Source organism: Colletotrichum jinshuiense, chromosome 1 (assembly GCF_051148585.1).
Source record: "Colletotrichum jinshuiense chromosome 1, complete sequence".
Taxonomy (NCBI): Eukaryota; Fungi; Ascomycota; class Sordariomycetes; order Glomerellales; family Glomerellaceae; genus Colletotrichum; species Colletotrichum jinshuiense.
Window position 1 is genome coordinate 1,029,369 of NC_139302.1, and position 27,885 is coordinate 1,057,253.

Here is a 27,885-nt window from a genome sequence, read left to right on the forward strand (position 1 = left end):
CGCGGGCCCAACTCCCGCCTGGACTCAGCAAGCCATCGTTCCTCTCGGCAGCGCACTGTCTCCCGCCGTCTCTGCGTGCTAGACAGCTAAACACCAGAGATTTCTCGGCCGTCGTGGCAGACGTTGAGGCGGCAACGGGCCAACTAACAAGCTAACACAACAGCGCATAGCCTAGGGCCTACTACTACCGGTACCGTGGCCCGCCGACAGGATGGATCGCTGGCAAAAGGCTAATGTAATGTGAGGTAAGCCTAAGCCTAAGCCTAAGCCTGCTGTCGGTCCAAGCAAGGCAAAGCAAGCCAATGCAGGCCGATACGGGTCCGTCCGCTATCAAGACCCCGGTCGGTTGGTCGTTTTGCTAGCAAATGACGGGCCCCATGCCCCATGCCTCTCCCGCCCGCCGCCGCCGCCTCTGCCTCTGCTGTTTTTTTGGGTTTTTTTTTTTGCTGCCCGTGGCATGGTGGTGGTATCCATCCGTATCTGTGCGTGGTGGTGGCAGATGTGCACTAACACCACAGGAATACATACCCTTGTCAGCCAGCCAGACAGCCCTGCTTATCTGAGCTGGATGAAGTGATGGATGGGACAAGGAGAAAAAATCAAGAGAAAGAAAAATGAGAAAGGTGGGGGTGTTTGTGAGGCCATGGGGGTGTCGATGAGCTCGTCCTGTTCGGAGGACCAGACGATGCGGCGCAACTGGAGAGAGTCGAGAGATATGCCTTGGCTGACTGTCATTGAGTGACTTGGCTTGACTGACTTGACTTCAATCCGGATCATGCATGCATGCGATGCGAGGTGAGGCGAGGCAAGGCAAGGCAAGGCAAGCAGTCATGTTCATGTTGGCTGCTGCCACATGCCATGCCACCCCATCTGACAGTCTGCCTCTTTCTTGCTTTCTTTCTTTTGCCCTTTCTCTCCTTTTGTCACTCGCTCTCACTCTCTGAGTGTCCCTATCTGTGTCCATCTCACCTCCCCCCAAACGAACGAACGCACGGGGGGGAGGTGTGATGTGGTATCGACGCTAATATCTAATCCCTGTCCCTGGCACCGCGCTCCATGGATGATGGATGGGAAATGGCTCTTTTCCCTCCCGCTGCCCTTGCCGACGCCTCTCGGCGGCTCTTCTTTGTCATCGGCCATTTTTTCTTACTCTTTTTCTCTTTTCTGCCCATCCTCTGCCATTCCTCTTTGGATGCCGCGCATGCATCAAAGCTCCGAAGAAACAGGTCTACCAGTCAGGCAGAACAGGGTCGACAGCCGTTTATCGTGCGATTCTACTTCCTTGCCCCCTGTCCCTGGCAACGACGGCGACCATGATGATGATGGCAGTGGCTTTTTCTTTTTCCCCTTCCGTTTTGGCTTCCCGCTCGCTTCTTCCCATCCCATCCCATGCCGTATGCCACATGTCTGCTCAACTCTACCGCACGATGGCATGCCATTGCCATACCCGACCCCCCCGTAATCCTGTTTCTGCCTTTCCCATGTTCTCGGCATGCTGGGTAGACCAACCTCAACCGGTCTGGCTTACCTGGCAGTACGTCCTGTCCCCATGTCTCTGTGGTCTACACTACACTACTCAAAGTGCGAGGCGGGTGCTTCTTCCCATCCATGGCTCCACGCCGACATGGCGCCGGGTTTCTGTTCCCTTTCTCCATCTCATCGCATGCTGCCTCACTGTCACCCTCGCCCTCCTTCCTCACCTGTTCGTTCCTCTTGTCTCTCCCCCTGTCCGTGTTTCCACCTCGCATTTGTTCCTCCTCCCTTCTCTGGCCAAGTCCACCTCCAAAACCCGAAGCTGTGAACCAACAACCCCTGCCCTGCCCTTCCCTCCAAATCTCACCTGCACCTCGCAGCAACAGCCAACCTCCCGCCTGTGGAGCTCATCCACGGCCCATGGCTCCTGCGAGGCCCTAGTGTAGATTGTACAGACGGGGCCGGCGCAGACCAATGTGTCTGCCCTTGGCGGTGATGTCACGACCGCCTTCTGGTGCGTCCCGGGGGCCGCCTATTCCCACGACCTGCATACGAGTTGAAGGATACCACACGCCAACGCCCAAACTAAACGTCGAGACACGCCAGCCAGCCTAGCGGCGGCAGACGAACCCAGGCAAGACCAGACCCCCCATGTACAGATCACATCGTATCCTCCAATGGAAGCATCGACCCAATGATCCGTTTTCTCTTGTCCATGACCTTGGCTCCAGTGGCTTGCCGGAGAGAGAAAGAGAGAGAGAGAGAGGAAATATTCATGGCAAGGGCGGAAGATGACCATCGGCTTGCCGCCCCGGACAACAACAGACGAATGACAGCAGAGGAGCGCAGAGTGAGAGGAAGACCAAGGCCGCCTGCCCAGCCCGCAATACGCATTCGTACCTGGCTCCGCACCGTATCCATCCTTGCAGGAACAAGGCCCGAGGAGCGAGTGGGAGTGAGCAGCAGGACGTACGGAGTACACTATGTAGGCCCAATGTCGACTGCCTTGTATCTGGATATCCCCTATTTGTGTGTGCCGTCTGCCTGTGGCTTCCTTCCCACGCCGTGCCTTGCCTTGCCTTGCCGTGTTGACTGACCCCCCGCCGCCGCCGCCACAAGTCACCCTCTCACCTCACCTCACCTCACCTCGTCACACACCTTCACCATCGACACTCGTTTTAGTCCTCTTCCTCCCCTCCCGGCCAAATTACCGCGTGGCTTGCATCTAACAAACCCTCTCCTGTCTCCGTCCGCTCGCTACCCGCAGAGACAGGTTGTTAGTTGCTTGACTGCTACCGCTGCCCATCGTCATCCATCGCCGTCCTCGCGCCGCGCCGCCCGACACTCGCTACTAACAAACTCACGAGGCTGGTCAAACTTGCACTTCACTCGCTCGCTTGAAGACCTTCGTTGTCCGTTGTTTCTTCTTTTGCTTCCTGCTGTCTCGCCCTGCTGTACCCCGCCTCCGCCATCCAATACGTCCTTTGCCCGTTGTAGGCGGACCGTCACGGGAGTGCATCGACTCTTGAAGCATTTTTTTTTAGTTTGCCTCGATACCCCTTCATCTCGCTTCAGGCGCGTTCATCCCGTCGCTAGAAGAAGAAGAAGCCATCTTTTGATCCCCTCAAGCATCACCATCGTTTGAGGATACCCTCACCTTTGCTGGTTTCTGGGACACCGCCTCTAATACCATACATAATGTCGCGTCCTCTTACTCCGCGGGGAGGATCCCCCGACTCGGGCCTGACGCCCCCGAATAACCCGTTCGGCTCAAATCCGTTTGACACCGATAATGATTCGAGCGCCGCTCCTTCGCTGGCCAGCGACTCGACTTTCACTGTGGTACGTTGACGCGCCGTTCGCTCTCACTTTGTGCGCCCCCGAGCATGGATCAAGCAGAGACTAATTCACCCTCCAGAACAACATCGGACGTTCGTCCCAGCACGATTCACTAGACCGGGCGGCTCAAAGATCGAGCTGGGGAGATGCCTCCAACCACCGCCTCAGCAGACCCGAGATTGTAGGTTTCTTCACACCGCTCCCCGGCCAATTGTCCAACCCATTGAGCGTGATACTGACCGGAACTCTCAGGAGCCTTCACCCTTGGCCAAAGAGGTCTACAATGAAAAGGGTCACCAGCAGCAATCTTCGTCTGACACGGATATCGAGGCCAGCCACGTCCCGCCCGTCGTGTCCGACCCCGAGAAGGCTAACGAGACGCACACCACGGCCCTTCCGCCCTCGTCGGGCCAGTCATTTCCCAAGCGGTTGTACGGCCGCTTTCGCGCAACCTACTGCCCCAAGGAGGAGCCGCCTTTGGTCCTGCCCGTGTGCCCGAATGACACGGAGAAACTGACCTACGTCCACACCAACCGCATTCTGCTCTACATCTTTGGCGTCTTCTCCTTCCTCTCGCTCGGCGCCGGTATGTGGCTGTTCGCGCTGTCCGCCCCGGCATTCTACTGGTACGGCGTCTTCGCGGGTGCCATGTGCATCTACCTGTTTATCTCGTACGCCGTCGGAATCATCGGGAGGGATTGGGATTACAAGGCTCACCTGGAGCTGGTGGAGCGCTTCCCCATCACCGAGGAGAACGCCCCTACCGTCGACATCTACCTGCCCTGCTGCTCCGAGCCCATTGAGATCCTGGAGAACACATACAAGCACATTGTCAACATCGACTGGCCCGCGTCCAAGCTCCAGGTCCATGTCATGGACGACGGCGCCTCGGAGCCCGTCCGCCTGCTCGCCGAGAAGTACGGCTTCAACTACTCCGTCCGCGACGACCGCCCTCGTCTCCGAAAGGCGGGCAACCTGCGGTGGACTTTTGCCAAAACCAAGGGAGACTTCTTCGCCATCTTCGACGCCGACTTCTGCCCTCGCCCCGACTTCGTCAAGGAGCTGATCGTGGAGCACCTGGGCGACGAGAAGACGGCCCTGGTGCAGAGCCCCCAGTACTTCCGCGTAACCGACGATCAGACGTGGGTCGAGCAGGGCGCCGGTGCCACGCAGGAGCTGTTCTACCGCGTCGTCCAGGTCAACCGCAACCGCTGGGGAGCCTCCATCTGTGTCGGAAGCAACGCTCTGTACCGCCGCGAGTCTCTGGTCGAGGTCGGCGGAACCGCTGAGATTGGCTTCTCCGAGGACGTCCACACTGGGTGAGTTTTGATTGGAAACCATTGGAAATCGATGTTCGTCTGCTAATACTCTGCAGTTTCGGTGCTGTCGACCGCGGCTGGAAAGTCAAGTATATCCCTCTCTGTCTTGCCACCGGCGTCTGCCCCAACTCTCCTCGCGCCTTTTTCTCCCAGCAGATGCGCTGGGCTCGCGGCTCCACGACTCTCCTCACAAACGGCCACTTTTGGGTCTCCAAACTGACCCTGATGCAGAAGATCTGCTACCTCTCGGGTTAGTCATTTGTCTGTTCCCACCGCCAGTATTCCCCCCAGCTAATCAGTTCCCCCTTCCAGGCTTCTTGTACTACATGGCCGTGTCGCTCAACATCTTCCTCGCGCCCATCGCCGGCACCCTCCTGCTTGCTGTTCGTCCCGAGTGGTTCAAGTTCTGGAACCTGGCCTTTGCGATCCCCTCGATTCTCTACGGCGTCATCCTCATGCGCTGCTGGGCCAAGGCCAAGTACGGCTTCAACGTGCAGCACGCCATGACCATCATGAGCTACGCCTACCTCACTGCCATCAAGGACCGCCTCTTCAACATTGAGCTCCTTTGGGCCGCCTCCGGCGACGCCAAGGCCCACAAGAGCAACAAGTACCGCAACATGCGGCTTCTGTGCATCTTCTGGACCGTCATCGTCACCGGCGCCATGGTCGGCGTCGTGACGTGGCGCATCGTCACCGGCTTCCCCTGGTACCACCCGCTGCCCCTGATCATCATCAACGTCTACAACCTGTTCATCAACCACTACTTTATGTTCTGCAACTGGTAGCGAGTCCCCGCTGGTACCCGCATGTTTGTACGTAAGGAGGGAGGGGAGAAGTGAAACGAGGGGATGGCGGTATTTGTGATTAGACCTCGCATTATGCATGGACAACGGAGTCAAGACATTTGATTTTTTTTTTCTTCCCTCAAGACGGGAGTTATAGGCTTATCGAGCCGCATTGACGGCTTCACCATACGAACACGGCCTACGACATCGGACATAAACTGGTGCGCAAAAGCGCACGTTTGCAACATGCTTGCACTTGCACACACACAGCTTCTACAGCAGGTATATACTTGGTTATTTTTGTATATCACGGTGGATAGAGTAATAGTGGAGGGTAAATACAGGGCTGTGCGCGGCCTTGATAATCATTGTAAATATTAGATTTCGTCACGGAATCATCCAAGAGGGCGCGATGTGAAAACGGTGTCGTGTTAGGTGACAGTCGCTAACTTTTCGATCCAATGTTGATTAACCGGCCCCCTGATTCCATCAAGTCTAGACCAAAATCAGAAGGGAATATTATTTGCATCCATAATTCCCCGGCTGCAACGACTGCTGCTGCTACTGCTACTGGTGCCGCTGCTGTAGTAGGAAAGATCTTCGACGTGGGGATGGATCGACGACAAGGTTGGGCTATTCCTTGCATTAGACCACGTGGGTTGGTAGCTCACCGATGATCAACTACAAACCTTTGTCTGGCTGAAAGCAAGGGATCATGGATTCACAGTCACTCCCGGAGTTGCATGGAATTTGTGATTTGGCGTGCTCATGACCGCGGCTTGGCGTCCGTCCATGTTGAGGTTGGAGAGGCGGCGGGGACCCCTCTGCGGTGAGGCCAAATTCTGCGAAGGAGTATAAAACTCGGGCTCGGTTTATCACAAGAGATGCCCAGCATCGATTTGCTTTTGCGATTTGTTTATATTTGTCGTGTAATTTTAACCTGTCCGATCGCTTCCCTTGGTCAGACAGGATTGTCTAGAACACATACATCATTGTGTTGTGGATGGTGACATTCCGCCCATGAAGCAAACATGTCCACCTCATCAAGGTCACGCTGGGCGACAGAGCCCTTCTCCCACAGCTCCTCTTCGTCGTCGTCCTCCTCTTCGTCGTCGTCCTCCTCTTCAAACGTGGACCAGGACCTCATCCTCTGGAAAGACGACGATGACGGCGAAATGGAGGCTATGTTTCCCCGCCACGCTTTTGCCGCAGCCATAAGTAACAACATCGTCCCGGACGCACTGCCAGACAGAGACAAGAGGCCATACTGCATCTGGCAGCATCTCGGCAGCGAGGAGACTTACCGCGAGCTCGCACGCCGGTTCCCGGACATGCGGTACCAGGTCGGGCGGGCGTGCGCGGCAGCCGGGTACGCGGCGCTGTACGCGGAGCTCGACCTGCTCCCGGACGTCTCGATCGCCGAGGAGGCGCGTGACGCGCGCGACGCGGGAGCCCCGGACGCGAACCCGGCCGGCGCCGACGAGATCTATCTCTCCATTGTCGGGCAGCCCGTACGGTACGCCGTCATGGACGACTACGCGCGAGCCGTCGACCCAGAGAACCCCAGACCCGGCGCGCGTCTGAACGGAGACACGGCCGTGCGGTCGGGGCTCTTCAAGGATATTCGCACGCTGGAGCCGTCGGACTGGAGCGAGGGGGTGGACTTTGATATCGCCGAGGGCACCACGGGCCTGAACCCTGAGTTTGCGGCGCTGCCTGCCGACTTTGTCCCGTTGATGTGGGAGCCGCTGCCCGCCGACCTGCCGACCACGCGCAAGGACGCGCTGATTGTCATGGCTGCATGGGAGGGCAACGTCGACCGGTACGCGCGGCTGAGGCGGCCCCGGCCCGTGAGCGTGCGGGAGTGCTTCGCCGTGGTGAGGGGGATCCGGCACTGCACGAGCTTCGCAAAGTGGTGGTCGGTCCACGAAGAGATGCTCGCGGCAATGGGCACGTTTCAGGAGAAGGTTTCCGAGGCTATTACGGCGCGGTTCATCATGAACAATGACCTCTCGCGGGTGCCCTGGGAGGCAGGCGACGCGGACGACGTGCCGGGCCTCATCTGGCACCCACAGGTCCCGCTGGAGCGGACGCTGCGCGAGCTCGTCCTGCGGCGGCCCGGGGCGAAGACCCAGGTTGTCATGGCGGCCATCGCCGGCCGGTACTGGGAGACGTACGCGGAGCTCCTGCCCCACGTCCGGGTGCGCGATCTCGAGGCGCTGGCGATGGACTGCGGCGTCGAGGTCGCTTTGCCTAGCCCCAGCAGGACGTACCCGGAAGTGAGGATGCTGAGCCCGTGGGAGCGGAAGTCGACGCACATGCCCGCGGCGCTGGACGCCAACTTTGACCTCGACCACTTCGACGGGGTCCAGGCCGGGTACGGCTGGACCGGGCCCCGCGACGTGGAGGTGGAGATGGCGCGGTGGCAGCTCTACCTCTGTGCGCCCGAGGAGACGAGGAAGAAGCGAGCGGGAGAGGGGGAAGAGGCGGTCGAGATGTATTCTGAGTGGGACGACGCTGGTGCCTGGAGGGCGTCGGCTCCTTGGCGTGGGGCGGAGGAGCGAGGAGGATTCGAGTCGCAGGCGTGATGCCGGGCGGGGTTCCTCGCTCTCCGTTGTCAAGAGAGAATCACAAAGGGCTGGTTGTGTGTCATGAGAACAGACGGCTCGGTTGTTATGAGTAGTATGTGAGCATATTTCAGCCAACATGGCCGTGTATACTTTGCCTTGTTGTTTCGCCTTCAAGACGCCATCGCTGAGAAACATTCGTTGGAGTTCGACTGCACATACCTGAAGAGATACGATCTTAACCCTGTTACATACAGTTGACGTTTGCCTGGGGCTTAAAATAGAGTAGGCAAGGGCTTTTTAACAATATTAAGCCGCAACTTCCCAGTACCTCACAACCTCTCAAGCAGCATCGTCAACGTTAGATGTCCCACCGCCCACCAAAACAACAATCATGCAGTCACTTCAACCATCAATTAAAAGCACTTCCAGCTCAATCTACTCCCCGGAGGATGAAGGTCACGATGTGCTCCGCCTTGCCGTACCGCATGACCACATCCTCAGCGAAGCCGAGCCGGCATCCCCGGCCGCCGACCCCGCCGCCGGCCCGAAATATCCAGACTCTGAACAGTTCTGGCTCTCGGCCCACCGCCAAGACCAGTCGCCTTTGTTCAAGCTTCCATATGAGGTGAGGGAGGCCATCTACCGCCACCTCCTGCGGTCCGCGGGGCTCAAGCGGCACGTCTTCGTCGCCGACGGGCGGTACACGCACACGCGCTGCATCACCGACGACGACGGCCCGGACGAGCGCCAGGTGGAGGTTGAGCGGCTGATGGAAGAATCTGTTGAAATTGAGAATGCCACTTGGGCCCGTCGCCTCTTGTCCTCGTGGAACAACCACTGGAGATGCGAAGAAGCCGTCTTGTCTGATGCCCGAGGCATATCCAAGCCCACACCATTCCTAGCCACTCTGTTGACATGCAAAAAGATGTGAGAAGTCGTCGTACCTCGTTACCTTGTCTTCAAAGTTTAGACGTCTCATGCAATAGCCAGGTACCTGGATTGCCGCGGTCTTCTCTACGAGGACCTGAGCTTCACCTTCCACCGCGTCGAGACGGCTGCGCACTTCCTCTTCATCCGAAACTCACCCATCGTCCACGAAATTGGCACCATCCACCTCGCCTTCAACATACGGCCCGTGATGCTGCCGAGCCAGCGGGCCCGTAACCGCTGGCACGGCACCGTGGCCGCCTTCGAGGGCCTCTGCCGCGACCTGCCGAAGCTGCGACGCCTGCGCGAGGTCGGCATCTGGCTGGACTCGTCATACACGGACGGCCGGCTCGACATGACGGCCACCCTGCGGTTTTGGGAGGACCTCGACGAGCAGCTCGTCCCGCTGCTGACGGCCGTTTCCATACCGACTGCGCCCCGGTATTGGGACGAGGAGGGGAACACCCGAGCAGTTCGCAAGCGACGCGGGTACTCCTACATGTGCGTCGACCCTTGTCGCGGGCCTTTGCATGTAATAAGGAAATGTGGCCGCGGATACCTTTAACCTGGTTAAACAGGATGCCATTTTGGAATGAATGGGATGGGGGAGAAGTGGCCTACGAGACAGGTGGCTAGGCTGTGTGCGGCTGTTCTAGAACGACCGCTGGGCGACTTGACTCCTCCTGGCTGGGGTGGGCTGGGTGCTAATGGGGAGTCTCTGTGAGCATGTCATGTTTTATCCGGGCGGCTGTTCAAAACTGCGACTCATTGGCAGTGTGAAGACCATTCATTCGAGTAGGCAAAATTTTCTGTGACTTTGAGTTTCGAGCGGTTATCGTTGTAGTAGTTGAGCGTGCTTAGTTCCCTGGTTCCCTGGGTGGTAGGTATCTGGCTTGGACCGCCAAAGTTGAAACTTTCATTTTCATCCTAAGATGGGACCATATTCTATACATACTTGGAGCAATCGTTGATATTACGTGTCTGACTGCAACTTTAGTCGCGCCTAGGGGAGGTAATCCATTCATTGCAACTAAACTACGTGTCACGGCCATGTTGCCGCTTTCGTGGCATACATGTCTGAGGAAGCTCACCAGCTTCCTCGTGGGTTCAACCAACAGCCCAGCAACCTTTTAGGCACAGCTAATAAAACCAGAGTTCCATTTCAGAGATGTGGTGCCCTTGGAAAAATGGTAGCCAGAGGCTCGGCGAACTTACGAGGATAGGGCCACAAGAAGATATCTACGAATCAAGGATCCTAGTAACCATCCTGGTCATATCTCCCGTATCTAAGCCTCTGAGCCGTCACATTGTCAGGAAGGCCCAAACAGGTAACGGAACGCACTCATCTATAAATGAAGATGATGGTCCTATTGTGACCAAGTTTATGTCTACTTCTCTTTCAACTCTCAGCACCTCCATAACACCGCCATCCCTACAGACCACATCCTTACAGGCAAACTGTACACCTTCAACGCCCCGCTCCAAAGAACCAACAGGTAAGACCTGGACACGAACAGCAAATATCCCGGCCTGAAGACGAAAGCAGGTATGCTAACAATGCAAGGCTCTGTTTGCACACGCACACAGGCGCGCATCACTTTCCTTAGCAACCATGCGCTACCGACTCGTCGCCACGGCGGCTCTTGTAGTCATCCTGGCTTGCGGACAAAAGGCCAGCGCTGAAGCAACTGTCGAGATCCACACCGGCGATCTGGCCGACGCACCCGGGCCTGAGGACATTTACGTTGCCGAGGAGAAACGCCGCCTTGAGCCGACGAAAACCCGCCCGCAAGCTGACGCCGACGAGCTGATCTACGTCCCTGACCTCGAGGACGTTGCTTTTGGCGAAAACCCAGGCCAAAGAAGAACCAAAAGCCTTGACGGAGACCGACCGAAAAGCAAAACAGGACGCAAAGTAACAAAAAAAGTTAAATACAAAGGAGACGCCAAAGTGAAGGGCAAAGCACAACGCGAACCACGCAAACGTCCACGACGCCCAAAACACCGCCCTGTCAAAGGCCTCAAATGGGTCAAAAGAAGCCGATTCGATAGAGTAATCCAGACAACCACGCCCGCGCCAAAATCGAAACGGTTCAAGAGATTGAAGGCCCACCCAGCTTACAGGAGGCTCTCGGAATTGAATGATAGGCGGAGTGAATCCAGATTATTTCATAAACTGAGGGGGACCAACAAGGAATACACCTACGCAAAGGTGCCGATCCCGTTCGTGGCTGCTCTCATAACCGGCATAACGCTTTCGAGGGTTTCTTGAGGTACAAGACGGAAGTGGCGCGCTGGTCGACACGGAGTTGGGACCTGCAATCCACAAGCAAACTCGGTATAGTCGATAGATATGATGGCGTTTCTTCTTCTTGGCAATGACGGGATTTGTGTGATGGCAGCAGCAAACTGTATCAAGGCTTGGGCGCACGCGGTCTATATTCTACTGGGATGAATAAGCATCTGCTCTTGCCGAGATCTCTGTTTGGCCAAAGGTGATTCCGGTAGACTGTCAATAGATTCTAAATTGTATTAATCTTGATACTCAACACCCGTTCAAAGTTTGTGAGATTCGCCTAAGCCAGCAAGTCTTCCGTTTGTCTTTGCGCCGGCTGGAGGAAACTGTTGTTATCACAGGATACCCGCATGGGTGGTAAACCGACGATCAGTCAAAAAGCAAAACTGGTACTGCATTTTCGTCTCTTTTTCTGTAGAAGAGAAGAAAGGAAAGGTAGGCAGAGAAAGCAGCAGTTGAAGATATGGCCGTTGGCAGCCCGGAGGTATAATCTCGGGACACGGCTGCCCCGCCTGACCGCCTGCCCGTATTCTGGCCGGGTAATCCAACAGAAACAAATTCGACACCTATGCCAAAGAGTTCCAGGACGTCTGTTATAGTACCGCTCCCGGTCCAATATCCGCAACAGTCCACCTGGTTTCGAATCATCCTAGTCTTGGAGCATTGCAGATGTATCTGGCGTTTCAATTCAGTATGACGTCTCTGGTTCCCGGTGTGCCTTGGCAGATTCCTGGCAATTGCCTGTAAGCAGTAAGCCGGGGGCCCCTTCCCGCTGTTGCTGTTGCTTGAAGTAGTGTCACGGCCAGCTCTGGAGGGCAACGAGTTTGTTTATTCTCCGTGTTGCTATGGTTTCCATACCCTCGGTTATGGAGATACCAGCGTATGCTCTAGGTCATTTTGCACCACAGGAGATAACAAGCATGGATAAAGTAGTGGTTTCCGCGCTGGCGTTGTGTATTGCTCCGCCACTTACTGTGCCTGCCGTATCAAGAAGTTCCGAATCAGACGGAGCAAGTCCCGAGCCAACCGATTTAGGTATTTTTAGAGCTAAAGCATAACAGAAATGATTGGTTGAATGGGGGTAAATATGATTGATTCTAACCTGTGGTGGCGTGTTTTGCTCAGTTCGTTTCTCTTGCTTGTGGCACAGGAGTAGAGTCATGAACTGCGACCCCAATGAGTCTTACGAATGCTCTTGCCAAATGCGTGTCTCTCTATCATCCCGATGAAGCATATGACTACATGCGTGTAGTACAATCTATAACAGCCGGGTTGGAGGAGGCGATGCTTGGCCTAACGTTCCCTACATGACGCATTCAATGGAAGTTTCTTCTCTGTCCATTTTTTCTTGTGGTAGAATGAGACCAAGCCAGTGTGTTTCTAATGAGCGAGCATAGCGTACCGTATTTACGAATCTGAACGTGACTTTCGCTATCAAACTTGCAAACATTTCTGGGTCTCTCCAAAGAATTTTAGAAAATTAAATACGTCGCATTGCAATCTAACTGTTCGAACATTCAGACACTCTTTAAAACAACCAGGGGGCCGTCGGGCATGCCGTTAGAGAATGTTATTCGAGAGTATGATATAGTCCATCAAACTACCGATAATACATCAAGGACTACCAGGGGCCGTAGAGGAGCATGTAGATTGCCAAGGAATATTACATCATCATCGTTGTTGTTGCAACATGGCCCAGTCTTTTCGAATATTCTGGCTTTTGAAATGTAATTATTTTAACTATGCCTCATACATGTTGTCCAACCAGGATTATACCGGCCCCAACTTCTTCGTGAGTCATCAAGATGATGCAGTTTGAGGCGGTGCCTGTGTAGTCTCTCGCACAGCTATCATGTAAAACTAATGCTGTCACAAGTTGTACAGCCCCCGGCGTGAGTCAGCTCAGCACAGGTCCTAATTGGCATGGTGGTACGATCGGCGACAGCTGGCAGAGCAGTGTCCGTCCCGAACTTGGGAATTCGTAAATGCTTGGGACAAATCTCATCAGCACTAACAGCTCAGACCAATGAAATGTCATTTTCTACCGCGACAATTTAGAACTTGCAGCACGATAATCTTTTTTGGCGATGCGTTAAATAACCCATTGCGTCTCGCACGAGTCTCAATAATTATAGACATTCATTCATCCTATCGCCAACTCAACATCTCGTTCGATATGCTCACCCGTCTTGAGACTTGCCAGGGCCTGCACTATGGCTGTGCCTTGAGCATCGTTCTTTCTGTCTGCATTTCATCGCTGGCCCGCCTCGGCCAAGTAACGGAGAGGATTTCTATACGAAAGACCACGAGACGTTGCACGATTTTGATCAAATTCCTCTATTCATTCATCATTGCTGCTTACTTGGCTGAAGCCGTCATTGTTGCCACGCGGGACAATGCTTTCAGCAGAGAAGAAGCACACATAGTCCACGTCTTTCTGTCAGCCGTTACCTGGTCAGGTGTTGCTCTCCGCCGGGATGTTGCTCGAAACTGCATTTGGGCTATCTCAGCCGTCACGTTACTTTTCGAAACTCCTTTGCTCGTATTGACGGCTCTCGAAAAGCTTCAGACCGGGGCAGATATTGTCTGCATTTGCTTTCAAGCGCTCCGAGTGCTGGCTTTCCTCATTCTTCTGCTGGCCGATAACAGCAAGTCATTAGCCCGAAAAGATGTGGTTTTCTCGGGCGAGGGCCAGCCATTTCTGCAGACTACCTCGGAAGATGGAGAAGTTGGGAATGTCCACTATGGCGCTGTACCTTACCGGGACGACACAGATGCGGACGCGGAGTTTACGAGCAAGGATTCCGACGACGAAGACAGCGATACCGACTCGGATGACGGCGCCAGCATCAAGCGTCGTCGGGCCAAGCGACTCCAGGAAACCGGCGGCTGGCTGGGATACTTGAAGGACTTTTCCATCTTCGTCCCGTATCTGGTCCCACAGAAAGATCGGAAAGTCCAGTTCTCCATCTTCATGTGTTTCGTCTGTATCGCCGGCAGGAGAGTGGTGAACGTCTTAATACCCCGTCAACTCGGCATCATCACGGACAAGGTTCTAGACCAGCAGTCACCCTACGGCGCCTTAGCCGTGTGGTTGCTGCTGTGCTTGATCAACGACGAGTCCGGCCTGGGACTCATCGAGGCACTTTGCAAGATCCCCATCAAGCAGTTTTCCTACCGACAAGTCGCCAACGCAGCCTTTAGTCACGTAATGAACCTCCCCATGGAATTCCATTCCGAAAGAGACTCCGCCGAGGTCATGAAAGCCGTCGAGCAGGGAGAGGCTCTGACTAATGTATTGGAGACCGCAATAATCGACATTTTCCCCAGCGTCTTGGATATGATCATCGCATTTTGGGTTCTCTACCACAAGTTCAATGCATACGTCTCACTGATCATGCTCATGGCGGCCCTCTCATTCATTTCGCTAGAAGTCTACTTTTCAAACCTGAACATCGAGAATCGCCGAACTTTGAGCAAGACCCAGAGGGAAGAGGCCCGGGTCATGCATCAAGCCGTCCAAGGCTGGCAGACAGTTGCGTACTTCAACATGTTTGGCTTCGAGAGGCGACGGTATGGAAAGGCCGTGGATTCGCGGTTGGCTGCGAGTCGCAATTACGATGTCCGCGAGGCCGTTCTCCAGGCGTTGCTCGAGTTGACGGCACCCATCACCTTCTTCACCCTTGCCAGCCTGGTACTGTACGACATTTCCCAAGGCCGTTCGTCTGCAGGCGGCTTCGTCCTGCTTGTATCGTATTGGGAACAGTTGATCTGGCCTCTGAAGTACCTGTCCCACAATTACCGGTACATGATGTCGGATCTAGTTGATGCCGAGCGTCTTCTCAACCTGCTACAGACCAAGTCGAACATCGTCGAGAGAGAGAACGCCAAGGATCTGCACGACATCAAGGGTCATGTTGTTTTCGACCACGTCGGCTTTTCGTACGATCCAAGAAGGCCAACTATCCACGACCTGAATGTTTTGGCTGCCCCGGGGCAGACTGTTGCCTTGGTTGGAGAAACCGGCGCCGGGAAGTCCTCGATCATGAAGCTTCTCCTGCGATTTTACGACGTCACCTCTGGACGTATTACCATCGACGGCCATGATATTCGTGACATGACTCTCAACTCACTTCGCGAGTCCCTCGGTGTTGTGCCGCAGGATCCTTTGCTGTTCAACGCTTCCGTACTGGAAAATCTGCGATACGCGCGGCCGTCTGCCACAGACGCGGAAATCTTCGATGCGTGCCGGGCGGCCGCCATCCACGACAGAATCCTCACGTTCGCCGACGGCTACCAAAGCAAGGTCGGCGAGCAAGGTGTGAAGCTATCCGGTGGTGAGATTCAGCGGCTTGCCATCGCACGAGTGTTTCTCAAAGACCCGCCAATTCTCATTTTGGACGAGGCCACGAGTGCCGTAGATACAAAGACGGAATCGAGCATTCAAACTGCGTTGGACGTTCTGCAAAGCGGACGAACCACATTTGTCATCGCCCACCGCCTTTCAACGGTTGTTAACGCGGACAAGATAATAGTCATTCACGAGGGGAGGGTTGCGGAGAGCGGGACGCATGACGAGCTGCTTGCGAGGGGGGAGAGATATAAGGATCTTTGGACAAGACAAGTTGGGGGTGCATCGGAGAAAAAGGTTTCATGATAAGTATTTGGGGTGAATGATTAGAAAATATATTGTTGAACTTTTTTTAGTGTCACTTGACCCATATCTTCAAGCCTTAACTTCGCCCGTACCAAGAAGTAGAAAGCCAAAATAACTCAGAATAGGCAATGAGCTCTGGCGCATAAACACCCCGAAACCTCAAAACTCACACCTTTTATAGTCGATCCCCAAAATAATCTACGCCTTCAAGCCCATCTGGCTAGTGTCATAACCATTCGCCTCGAGATATTTCTTAAACCGTACGTCTTCATCTTCCAGATGTTTAGGGGCCTTTCCGCAAGTTAGTAAATGATTCAAGTAAAGGTCTTGCTGACTGCGTAGGAGTTTAAACTTACGTCCGGGATAAGGAACCAGACACAAATAGTTCCGACGACTGAAATGCCACTTCCAATGAGAAAGATGGCCTGCTGTCCCTTCAACCGATCATCGAAGCTCGCCAGCGCCGCGGTCAACGCAGTCGTTCCAACGGCAGCACCCGCCTTTCCAACGGCGGCGGCGAAGCCGAGGAAGTGGCCTCGGAGTGGCGTCGGGAAAGACTCGCTCGAAACAAGGAAGTTGCAGTCTCCGGGGCCGACGGACAAGAATGTCTGGAACAGGCCATACAGGGTGACGAAGAGCGGGAAGACGTTTTGGAGCTGAATCATGCTACCGCCGATGGCGAAACCAAAGACACAGACAACAGCCCAGCCAAAGGCGTAGGTCTGACGGCGTCCGATACGGTCCATGAGGAATGCTCCGATGAAGGCGCCGGGCAGGGCGAACGCGTTGACCAGGGCCGACCAGCCGATAGACTGGATCATGGTCTGCTCGGACGAGAATCCCGCAACGAGTGTCGGTGCCAACAGGTTGAATGGGTAGACCACGGCATCGTACAGGAACCAGGCGCTGCAGCAGCCAAGGAGCGCCTTCCAGTAGAACTTGATGGCGAGCTTGTAAGGAATATTGGTCTGGATGGCGTGTTTCTTGTATTGTTGCGAGTCGACAAGCCGCATTCGGAAGAAGAAAATGACCAAGGGCAACTTTAAGAGGATTAGCCACCCATATATTCAATGACATGAAATCACGAGAAAGCTTACAAAGATTCCGATACCAAAGCAAATACGCCAGATACCATCGCTGGCTTCTCCATTGTATGCCGCAATGACGATCAAGGAGACAATGCTAGATCCAACGAAACCGGAGATGATGGCGGCATTGGTGGAAACAGCGACGAGCATTCCGCGCCGCTTCCGCATGGCTTCAGTGCTATCGGCGCATTCCAGCGCTTGGGAAGTGCAGACAGTGTATTCACCCCCTTTCGAAGTGTTAGTATAAACTTCCCGGTCAGAAACTACCCGTGCTTGGTTTACTCACCGGCACCGACACCGGCAATGCCACGGCCAATGACCATCATCCAGAACATGCCCTCAACAGAGGTTCCATGCGCTGCAGTTGCGAGAACAATGCCCTGGCAGGAAATCAGTACGCAAAACAGTGTAGACGGTGTGGCAACAACACTTACAAAGACCAAGAAGAGAGTTGTCAGAATGATGCCCATTTTCCGACCAAACTTGTCGATGCAAAGCCCAAAGATGAGCATGCCAAAAATGTCGCCAATCAAGATCGAGTTGGAAAGCCTGGTTTTGACTTGACTCGTCATTTGCTTCGGGTAACTGGCGGGGATCGTTAGATGATTAATTTGACGCAAATGTATGAATGGGGGCGCCTGGACATACAGCTTCGCCAAAACGGTGTTCATGTAGCCAATGATCTGAATGTTGTAACCGTCCGAAAACAAAGCAACACCTTGAATCAGAACGTCAAGCTTGCCCGCAGTTCTCGCAGGGGCCGCAGGCTCCTTTGACGAATCATCGTCGCGCTCAGAGGACACAAAAACTCCAATGTCGTTTTTCATTGTGTCGTTGCCTGTCTCAGACGCGGCTTCCGAGCGAATGACGGAGTCCATGATTGATCTTCTCGATGGAAAGGGCGACAAGAGTGAATGTGAGGTTGGCGAGGCATGTCACACGACCCAGTACGATCATGGTGGTGCGGTAGATATAAGTATGGTAGACTGCATAGGAGAGAAGCCGTTCTAACTAAACACGTGGAACCCCTGGTCGTACCAAGCCATTGGGACAAACCCCTTGCGAATGCATGTGAATCGTTACAAGGAGGTAAGCGTCCTGGTGGTAGATGCTAACCGGCTGGTAAGTTGCAACTATCAACTTCTACCTGTTTTCCCTTGATCCACGCATGCAGCAGACATCGGCTGTCTTTCCCGAGCCATCGGCATATTCATGCGTTCCCACATGGTGCATGTCGGCCACTGGACGCCAGAACCGGGACACGTGCTGAGTTGCAACGGCTGTGGCAAGAACACGATACAAGGCCAAGGCATACGGAACATGACCGACGTGGGGGAAACAACGGGGAATAGGAATCCGACTTTGTCGAATTTTTTGTAGTTGGCGAAGGGGTTCGTCTTCCAAATAGCGGCCGTAAAAACAAGCTTCCTCCAGGGCCCTTAATTTGGCTAAGTTTTCGGCGTTTGTCCGCAACCTAGCGGGTGGATCTCCGCGCTCGGAGGAAAACGGCTGCTTACCGGCGCCCACGTGGTGCAGTCTATGCATCTCAGACGTCCATCGGGGTGGGGTCCCGGTTCCCGCAGCCCACTTGGGGGATCCCGACGATTGCGGGACTCGTTGGTTCCGAGCGCTTGATATCAGGACTCGGATCCTTTGGTGGGGGTTTCTCTGCCTCCAACTCTCAAGGATTCGTCAGTCGTTTGCCTCGAGAGAAGAAAAATCTTGAAGCCGAGTTGCTCGGGTATCGGCACCACCTGGGCCTCCCATGGCAGTGGTTCTTAACATGGCTTTGATAACGGCAGACTGTCGGCAATGCTGCACGTGTCCCATCTATTGGCAGCACAACAAGGTCTTGAGGCTACTCGTGGTGAGCTGTTCGGCATCTTTGCCCCACTTAACCTAGAAACAAATCCCCATAGCCATAGCCATGTCCTTGGGTCGATGGCTGAGTAACAACAACATGGGGAATTTTCCTTCAGGAATTATGTCCTTTTGAATACAAATCCGGTTGAGATATTTGGTCAGAAATTGGGGCCCTTTGGCTTTTGAGTACCGCAGAGGGTAAATACTGCACAGTGATTGCGTCTGTATAGCCTCGGATACCCTCGGGTTACCAGCGAACAGGGTAATCTCCAACATGGCGTTTGTTGGTGTCTTGGATGCCGTCCTTGCGGTGACAAGTCTTACTCTTAGGTCTACTGCAATCCTGTTTACAAGATTCGTAAGTTCAAATGCACAGCGCATGTCTCACATGATACTGACTTCACGGCAGCACCCTCTCGGGAAGAGATATCTGAATCGCATCTACGGGAGTTCGGCACTGTACCTGCTAGCCCTGTTGTTCAGGTTATTATTACCTACCTCGGAAAAACGTGTAGGAAAGCGTCACCCTGGTCTTTTGTTGCTCTTAGGATGGGTTGACCGGAGACTCCCGCTGGCAAGCTTCCTCACGATCTCGCTGAACTTGCTTTCTCTGGGCGCGGTCTGGGATTTTATTTACAGAGGACACTTGTTGCACCAGAGCAACGACCTGTCCTTCATCAGAGTAGGCTATGTTGATGAAAACTCGGCACGAATCGTTGCTCGCGCCCCTCTTAGTCCAGTCACCTACGTCGAGATCACCTTCAGCCCATCAGGCGAAAATGAAGGTGTTGCAGGGTCACAAGTCATCTCTGTTACCGAGTCAACCGACTTCACTGGGACGTTTCTGCTGGATGGCCTGAAAGCGGACACGGCATACTCCTACACAACAAATGCCAGCCATGCCGGCTCGTTCAGGACTGCATCTACGTCACCAAAGCGTTGGAGTCTCATTTCCACCAGCTGCATCAAGCCCTTCTACCCATACAGCCCCCTGGACCATGGGCTGCGCATCCGAGGCCTGGAATACCTGGACCAGTACCTGTCAACGAATCCAGCCGATATGATGCTTTTCTTGGGCGACTTCATATATATCGACTTGCCGGTGGCCCTCGGTTGGACCCCCGAGCACTACACCACCGCCTACCGCCAAGTCTACGCCTCGCCGAGCTGGACGCCCGCGCTGCAATCCCTGCCGTGGATGCATGTTTACGATGACCACGAGATCATCAACGACTGGGCGGGAAACGAAACGGGGCTGTACCAGTCCGCCATGAAGCCGTATTGGGGCTACCAAGGACACGCCAATCCCCCGTCGCAATTTGGCCAAGGCAAGACGCACTACATCTTCCGCCGAGGCGATGTCTCGTTTTTTGTTCTCGACACGCGACGCTACCGGTCAGCCGAGGCCATGGAAGACGGCCCGGGAAAGACAATGCTCGGTGCTGCGCAGCTGGCCGATCTGCGCGAGTGGCTGGACGCGGAAGAGTCGTGGAAGGTTGTCGTGAGCAGCGTGCCCTTCACCCGAAATTGGAGGGGCCCAGATGCGGCCGACAGCTGGTCTGGCTACCTGTGGGAGAGAGATCAAGTACTGGACATGATGAGACAGACGGACGGCGTGGTTATCCTGAGTGGAGTAAGTGCATTTACTCGAGGGTGTCTTGATTATATAGTTGCTTTTGCTGACATTGCTTCTTTAGGACCGTCATGAGCACGCGAGTACCATCTTCCCGCCCAACGACAAGGGCGGCAAGCCGGTCATCGAATTCTCGACGTCGCCGCTGAACCAGTTCTATGAGCCCTTTGATCGGTTCCATAGACAGATCGAGGACACGGACGTCTCCGTGTACTCGCACCCGTGGGGTAACTCGAAGTTTGGCATGGTGTCTTTCGACACTTCGGAGGAGGGGCGTTGGAGGGTCGACTACGACCTCGTCGTGGATGGGCAGAAAGTCTGGAACTACACATGGGAGTGCACGCGGTAGAGAAGGGGTTTCGTAAAAGAAAAAAAAATAGAAGAATCGATTCCGCAATCAACCCATGGTATCGCACGCACGGGGAAAGTATCTGAAGTTTGTATAAAATCATCTTGGTTCCAAGCATTCGCGTTTGCCTCGTTGCGAAAGAATCCCCCACCTCGCCCACCCAAACCGTGTTCTCCAAGCCCCTCTCTCCTCTTCCCGCCCCAGAATTTTCCATGTCAAAAAACGCATGCCCTGAAAATAAACGCCGATCCCGTATCTCAAGCCTCGGCCTGAACTCCCGTTCGCTGTACCCTACGTCGCATGTCTCAAAGCATGCTCACAATCGAAGTCGAAAAGAGTTGGTGTTGTGTTGTGTTGTGTTGTGTTGTGTTGGCGAGTGCCATGTGGGCGGAGTCGCAAGCCACGATCCACCTCGGGGCCGACGGGATCTCCCTGTCGAGACATCTGGCCGGCTGTTGCGTGCCGGGTGTCTCAACAAGTGTTTCTTCAACGTCGACAAGATGGCGTGGATGGGTCTAGATGATGGGCTGCAAGACATCCGCCTCGGGGGCGTGGTCTGCCTCGTTGCGCCGCTCGACGTTGCCGTGGACGCCGGCTCTCGCGTTGAGGTTGTACTCGTGGCGGATGATGTTGTTCACCGGGGTGATTGCTGCCTGCGAAGCCCCGAAAAGGGCCGCGGCGATGATGTAAGCGAATGATGCCTTCATGGTGTATGATTTTCTGTTCTGGTTTTGTCGGTCTCGCGATGGAGGCGATAGTAAGGAATGGATGGATGTTTCGACGAGGTCAACTCGAGAGAGGAGGCGAAAAGGAGCGGACCGAACGAGAACTTGTCTTGTCTCAAGAAAGATAACTGGCTACCAAAGGACAGAAGGGCAAAAACACCGCAATAGACGGCGGGCAGTGGGATGCCCCGAGGGTTATTAAGTGCGGCACAGCACAGAACCTTCGCAGATTGCACGTTCTTAGTCAATCATCAAACCTTGATTGTCTTATAGTGGACCCAATCAACGCGAGAAATTCTGATTTTCAGACGCTCGCTGTGGGAAGGTGGGAAAGGGATCTGCCACACTGACTCGTCCCTGAAGAGGCAGAGAAACAGCCCTACGGTGGGATGCGTTTGCTCGAGGGTCTGCGCACCGCGGATTGCGTGACTTTGCTTATTGTGCCCTCGATATCGGGGCTACTGTTTCAAGTATGTTGTGATGTGCGCAGCTACGCACGTCGCAGGGCATGGATCTGCCGCTTGGCTCGGCCGATGTGACACAGTATTTGTAACTCACCCGCCGTCTCCAAATCACGGCATCATCTGGCGGTGCCGTGAATGCCATTTTCCTTGAAGAGCTTCTCTATTGGGATCGCCCGCAGCACGCAGCACCCCGGTCGGACGGGCCAAACGGCTGCGCGCTGGGCAGGGGGGCCATGCATGCTGATAGACGGTGCCTGGGAGGATCAACTGCAAACAACGAGAGAGCAGCAAATCGCGCGGCAATTCCACGCTGCAGTTCCACGCCGCAATTACACGCATCTGCTTGTGGCTGATTGCAAGTCCAAGCTAGAGACGCATGTTTGATTAGGTGTTGGTGGAGCAAACGTCGACGAGCCCGCGCGACTCCAACACCCAAACCCCCCCACCATGCGTCGAGTCGCTGATCTCGTCGCCATCGTCATCCGCCCACCTCAGCCGCCAGCCGAAGAAACCTTGACCAGCTCGGCTCATGGTTGGCGGCCAGGGGGCCCGATTTCATCCCGGCTTCCCCGTGGCAGCTGCGCTGCAGCGTGCCGAATCCACGGTCCGTATCGCAATCCCATCTCGGAGCTCGCTTCGTCGCCTTCATGTTGTTGTATCAGCGGAAACGTCCTCCCCACAGCAAACAGTGCCATCAAATCGCGGAAAACCAAAATTGGCAAACACCCAATCTAGGCCCTGCACTGTCCAGGCCCTAGAACCAGCTTTTAGACTTCCGTTTTGCTGGAGGTTTTAGGTTTATAGTGTGCTCTTTTTTTGGCCGGCTGGTTACGCTACTTAGTCATTTATTCAGCCCGTGGCCAGCCAATGGAGAGGTGACCAGGATGCAGCTAGAGAGCGTGATCTGTTGGTCGCAAAAAATGAGTTAGGTATAGATGAAAAGCAGCAACCGATTCAGGCAGTTGTTTAAACCTGGTCACAGTGTACATGGTGAAAATGAACGGTCAGAATGGCCAGGGCAATAATCAATTCAATACTACACTATAGGCATGGTTCGCAATACCGAAGTCGGCTAAGAGCGACTCCGGGTTCATCGCTGCTGGATTTAGATATGTTTCAAAGAAATAACCGCCTTCTGCCCCTGTGGACCTTGACAAAGATGGCCTAAGGATTCTGGACTTGGGATGCGCCGATGGTGCGCTGAAAACACCCAAACATTCGCGTCAATTATCGGGTTGACGCGCAAGACACGGGAACACTTCTTCGGGACCTGGGGTAACTGGTTCCACCTTCGACTCAAATGGTTGGCGCAGACTTGTCAACGGGACCTATTCTAGCCCACGTCACCCCAGTGCCACGCTCGCTACGTAACCCGGGACGTAGGCGATCCACCGCCGGCTGTGCTCAGGGGTCCATTCGGCTTTACCCCACGTACGGCGGCACGTCCTTGACTGCGCCCATAGGTCTGGCGTCCAGAAAGCGGTGGCAACGCTTACCGGTCAGTTCCATTGTTAACAGCACATGACCTCCGTCAGCTGGTCCAACTGTCGCAGATTCATTGGCTTCAGGGGACTCGCTGCAGGCCATGAAGCTGGATATATCTCTTGACCAAGCTAGGGCAACCTCAGCCTCTGCGAGTCCTCATTCGGGACACTGGGTCAATGCTCGAGAAAGGCAGCGTGGATAGGGCTTGTTCTAAATAGCAATTCACTAGATCCATTCGAAATTGCCGGTCCTCGAGTCTTCACTATTGACATTATCTCTCTTTGCAACAGAAGTACCAGATGCTATTAAGCACCCAAGTTCCCCGGTGATGATTAAACTAGCACAGGTACGAGTGATGTGTCTAGACCCTCCATTGTCAGGCTATAGCAACTTATAGGGGAGTTATAGGACCAATATGAAGGACTAAGGTCGTATTCCCCTGCACACATTATTGACGGTCAAGTCGCCTTTTGATTTCATGCGTGGTAGCCGGTAAGTACACTTGGTGAAGAAGTATCAATGGAACCCACATGATGTCTGATCTTACTTTTATTGCATCATGAGTTTCGGTCTTGATAATATTTTAGGTCGAGCGCCATATGTCATAAAAATTCAAGTGAACTTGGTACTTGGCATTTCCCGTATTTGTTCATTGTCTCGAACCTTAACAGCTACCGAAGGAGTTTATGTCTGCCTCGGTTGATGATTGGTACGGAACATGTTTGCTGGTGTAGGCACTCAGCCCCAAGCCCTTGCACAAAAATAAAGAGCCATTCTCTTGAAACCAAGGCTCATCTCATGGTGACGCTGCATCTTAACAAGCAACCGGAGGGGCAAACTCGTAGCATGAAGTGGGGCTGCTACAGCACCATGCCCATCCATCGCGGCAGACGGTTTCTGATGGCTGGCATCCAGCGGCCTGACGAACCTCGACGGCCCCAGGAGCTGCGAAAGAAAATGACGCCGCGACAACAAGGAGGGCGAGGCTAACTTTGACCATTTTGATGCTTATCGGATATCAGCACGAGAAACCGACCAACCAAACTGTCAATGCAATGCCACTCACATATTTCTCTCGGGGACTTAGGTATAGTATATTTGAATGTTGGTTAGGCTTGCGACTGTGGCGATCTGCGATGAATGGTTACACAGGTAAATTCACATGAAGACAAGAATAAAGAATGTAGCTTACTGCTTCCACGTTATGTGTTGTTGATTTGTTTCCCGTCTTCAAGAACTATGAATTCTGTAGCCGGAACGCCCATTTATACCTTCGATGTTGATGAGATTTGGTATGAGATTTGGTTCGGTCAAGTTCTTGGTCTCATGCGAAGCTTGTCTTATACGGGAAGGTGTTCTTGAAGGATCGGAGGATTTCTCTTGGCACGAACATCAGTACCAGACAAATACGTATAGGAACAAGTCATGCCTGCATCCTACGTAAGATATTTGCTCTGGCAAGCTCTAATCAAGCTTGTCGTAGCCTGAGTTGGCAGGACGTAAAGATAAGAATAGAGAAACACCATATACGCCCATCAAGTGACCTATCGAGCTGCGGGGTCAGCATCACTGACCCAACCTTCTACTGCCTAATCTTCCCAAACAAGCTCGCTTCGGCAATATATTCTTAAGTCTTGTCTATTTTCCCCGCTTGCCAATTCTCAACATTGTTGCATAATCTGTTTCTTATATGTGAAGAGGATGCAAAACTTCCTGTTATCTATCCACTTCGTAGCTATCAAGCCTTTCGTATCTATCTTCCGCCCTCTTCCCTTCGTCGCGTCTGTGGAGGTCATTTAGATATCCCTTGAAATCTTTTGACAACTCGACCACTGCCCGCAGGTGATTGTCAGTCACCATTATGCGTCCTTCGCTGTCTTTCTCAGCATCATACTCTGCAAGCGCGACGGCTGTCTGGAATGCTGTAAGAGGACCATAGTTAGGATTCACAAGTTCTAGTCATTGTTGAGACTTTTAACTCACCGTTTCGTATCTCTCTGCCGTTCCAGTTGATGCCATGTTTCTTGGTTGACTGGATGTATTCTTTGGCGTCGATTGTCAGGCGCATCGTGTCTCCCCTCTCTCGGCTCAACTTGTCTATGAACGTCTTCCACACCCGTTGCCGCTCATCGTCGGTAAAGTCGGGGTAATACAGTTGCACGTGTATACGGGAAATGAATGCGTCATCAAATGACCCAACCCTATTTGTGGTAAGGAATAGAATCCCGTCGTAGAATTCGAGGGCCCGGAGAAATCCTAGCATCATAGAAACAGCACGGATTAGCTCTTTCCAACTGAGCATATGTCCAGACGCATCACAACACTCACCCGCTACCAAGCTATTGCGAGTCAGATCCGAGGTTGTTCGTCTTTCCATGAAGACGTCCGCTTCATCAATCAGCATCACGGCGCCCCAGCTCATTGCTCGCTTGAAGTTGGAAGTGAGATTTTGCTCCACCACCTGGGGATCCGTTCCGATGTCGCTGCTCGTCAGCACCATCAAGGGGCGTCGTGTAAACTCGGCAATACACTCTGTTGCCTATCAGTCACAGTTCTTTTGTCAACCTGTACGACAGGAAATCACTGCTTCTTACCGGCTGTGCAAGTCTTTCCAACACCTGGCTTTCCATGTAGCAAGAATATCAGGCCGTTACCCTTTCCCCGGACAAAGTCTGCGCTCCATTTCACATTTTTGATGTCGTCTCCGTGCTTGTCGACTCTTGCAAAGCTCTTTGACAGCGCTTTGAGGGTGTTCAGCCGCTGTTGGCTCATCACCAGATGGCTAATCATGTTCTCGTCGAATTGAGGTGGAAACAGATTCTGAATACTCAGTTCCTCTAATCCAGGTTAGCGCGTGTCATTTGTGGAAGCAGTCTCACCTACCCCAAGTTCTAGTTCGAAACAAGTAAGCCATAATAGTACCAGGGCATAGAAGGAACTGATGGTTGTTCGGCGGCGCATTTTCCAAATTGTAGAATCTCCAGTCACTAAACAAGGGGATTGCCTGGCTATCGCCTCTTCCCTTTTTCTTTTCGCACACGCTGCAAGTGCATTCTGTCGTCCAAGTCCTACAATCCTCTGTTCCAAAGTCCTGAGGGATCTCAATATTAGGAATGGCGTAGTAACTATCGAGGTCAACCATGGCCAGCCCGTCAATCTAAAAAGTGCTACGTTAGAAACATTTCCGTAAATATATCAACTTCAACTTGAAGGCAACAAACCTGGTTGTGTGGGAATCGTGCCCCTTTGCCCTTGTGGTGGAAACATTGTTTTCGGAGCATGGACCAGAACTTTTTGCCGTTCTCAATAAGCCCGAGAGCAATTTCGTCTTTCAGATAAGATTTTTCAACAGTTGGGTCAAAGAACCGAGTTTCCTCGCCTGGTTTCGCATCGCTCCTCTCTCCATCGAAACTGGTGTACGTGATCGGGTCATCCCAAACTCGCTCAAGCCCAATGCCGTCGTAACTCATTTTCCATATCGCAATCGTCCATTCTTTCCGCGGATTCGAAAATGTCCCCCCGGTAACAGAATGAATCACTCCAGCTTGCCAGCCCTTGGGAGTGTTTTCCACCGTGGTAATGCCCGGCTTGTACGCAACCCACCGCCAATCGAAGGTGGATACGCCCCTCTTGTTTCGTTCTTGTTCATCCCGTACACTGTCCATGACTTCGTCGTCTAGGAACTGCAAGAGCAGCCCAAGGTGCTCCCACGCATCGACTTCCCGTACGCATAGTTCTGCCGCAGATTTCGAGGCACAGTTTCGACGAAACTGCTGTAGTTCATCGTAATGATGGACCAATACCGGATAAGGTTTAGGGATTATCACAGAGTCTCCAGATAAGTCTTGAGAGGGATAGTATCGTACGACTGACTGTATGGCGTTGATAATGGCTATCGAGTTGATCCGAAGGTGATAAGCTGGCTGTGCCTGGGATGTAATGGGTATTGAAGATTTCTGATCCAGCGAATGAGTTGAAACCCTATAGGATGTGATCAATTCAAAAACTGGTCCATCGGTTTCGTAATCATTCTCTTTGTCGCCCTTTTCGTACGTTCGCTCAGATATCAAATCGCCGGTGTAGCGGTTGCGATACTCAATGCGATAGCCAACCCAAGGTTTCTTCGCATCCCTGGTCCCTGGGGCATTGTTTGAATCAACCCCAGTATCCGGGGCTTGCTCTGTTTGGTTGTTCGTCGCCGAGGCTAGGCTTGGCAGAGCGAGATTCTCCTCCTCTTCCGTAATGCCTTCTGCAACTGGGCTAGATTGCTCCTGGTGCAAGAACTGGGCTACAGTGCCCGCCATTGTTTGGGCTGCCATCGCTGGCTCTGCGTGTCAATGACTGTATCGAATAAGCACCTAATGACCACTACTGATTTAGTATGTATTCAAGAATACAGAAAGGATTGC

General features: G+C 53.6%; 8 protein-coding genes across 8 annotated transcripts; 5 read left to right on the forward strand and 3 right to left on the reverse strand.

Annotated features, from left to right (window-relative positions):
- Positions 1 to 3,171: 3,171 nt before the first annotated feature.
- Positions 3,172 to 5,419, forward strand: EsH8_I_000278 (glycosyltransferase family 2 protein; the record flags this gene model as incomplete). The annotated part of the gene is made up of 5 exons (XM_083267691.1): positions 3,172 to 3,315; positions 3,392 to 3,493; positions 3,565 to 4,631; positions 4,688 to 4,881; positions 4,944 to 5,419. 5 exons carry the CDS (start codon positions 3,172 to 3,174, stop codon positions 5,417 to 5,419), a joined length of 1,983 nt encoding a protein of 660 aa, XP_083118129.1.
- A 1,031-nt stretch (positions 5,420 to 6,450) lies between these two features.
- EsH8_I_000279 (uncharacterized protein) lies at positions 6,451 to 8,007 on the forward strand (the record flags this gene model as incomplete). The annotated part of the gene is made up of 1 exon (XM_083267692.1): positions 6,451 to 8,007. The coding sequence occupies one exon, from the start codon at positions 6,451 to 6,453 to the stop codon at positions 8,005 to 8,007; it is 1,557 nt and encodes a 518-aa protein (XP_083118130.1).
- Positions 8,008 to 8,380: 373 nt separating this feature from the next.
- Positions 8,381 to 10,835, forward strand: EsH8_I_000280 (uncharacterized protein; the record flags this gene model as incomplete). Its single annotated transcript, XM_083267693.1, has 4 exons — positions 8,381 to 8,916; positions 8,980 to 9,417; positions 10,504 to 10,732; positions 10,773 to 10,835. 4 exons carry the CDS (start codon positions 8,381 to 8,383, stop codon positions 10,833 to 10,835), a joined length of 1,266 nt encoding a protein of 421 aa, XP_083118131.1.
- A 2,553-nt stretch (positions 10,836 to 13,388) lies between these two features.
- Positions 13,389 to 15,869, forward strand: EsH8_I_000281 (P-loop containing nucleoside triphosphate hydrolase protein; the record flags this gene model as incomplete). Its single annotated transcript, XM_083267694.1, has 1 exon — positions 13,389 to 15,869. The coding sequence occupies one exon, from the start codon at positions 13,389 to 13,391 to the stop codon at positions 15,867 to 15,869; it is 2,481 nt and encodes an 826-aa protein (XP_083118132.1).
- A 198-nt stretch (positions 15,870 to 16,067) lies between these two features.
- EsH8_I_000282 (major facilitator superfamily domain-containing protein) lies at positions 16,068 to 17,835 on the reverse strand (the record flags this gene model as incomplete). Its single annotated transcript, XM_083267695.1, has 6 exons — positions 16,068 to 16,160; positions 16,226 to 16,909; positions 16,967 to 17,184; positions 17,244 to 17,337; positions 17,392 to 17,542; positions 17,606 to 17,835. 6 exons carry the CDS (start codon positions 17,833 to 17,835, stop codon positions 16,068 to 16,070), a joined length of 1,470 nt encoding a protein of 489 aa, XP_083118133.1.
- Positions 17,836 to 19,094: 1,259 nt separating this feature from the next.
- On the forward strand, positions 19,095 to 20,802 carry EsH8_I_000283 (PhoD-like phosphatase-domain-containing protein; the record flags this gene model as incomplete). Its single annotated transcript, XM_083267696.1, has 3 exons — positions 19,095 to 19,178; positions 19,230 to 20,453; positions 20,518 to 20,802. 3 exons carry the CDS (start codon positions 19,095 to 19,097, stop codon positions 20,800 to 20,802), a joined length of 1,593 nt encoding a protein of 530 aa, XP_083118134.1.
- A 515-nt stretch (positions 20,803 to 21,317) lies between these two features.
- EsH8_I_000284 (uncharacterized protein) lies at positions 21,318 to 22,037 on the reverse strand (the record flags this gene model as incomplete). The annotated part of the gene is made up of 2 exons (XM_083267697.1): positions 21,318 to 21,527; positions 22,026 to 22,037. The coding sequence occupies 2 exons, from the start codon at positions 22,035 to 22,037 to the stop codon at positions 21,318 to 21,320; spliced, it is 222 nt and encodes a 73-aa protein (XP_083118135.1).
- A 3,155-nt stretch (positions 22,038 to 25,192) lies between these two features.
- On the reverse strand, positions 25,193 to 27,780 carry EsH8_I_000285 (ATP-binding protein; the record flags this gene model as incomplete). The annotated part of the gene is made up of 6 exons (XM_083267698.1): positions 25,193 to 25,398; positions 25,460 to 25,732; positions 25,805 to 26,008; positions 26,071 to 26,313; positions 26,360 to 26,633; positions 26,698 to 27,780. The coding sequence occupies 6 exons, from the start codon at positions 27,778 to 27,780 to the stop codon at positions 25,193 to 25,195; spliced, it is 2,283 nt and encodes a 760-aa protein (XP_083118136.1).
- Between the last annotated feature and the right edge of the window lie 105 nt (positions 27,781 to 27,885).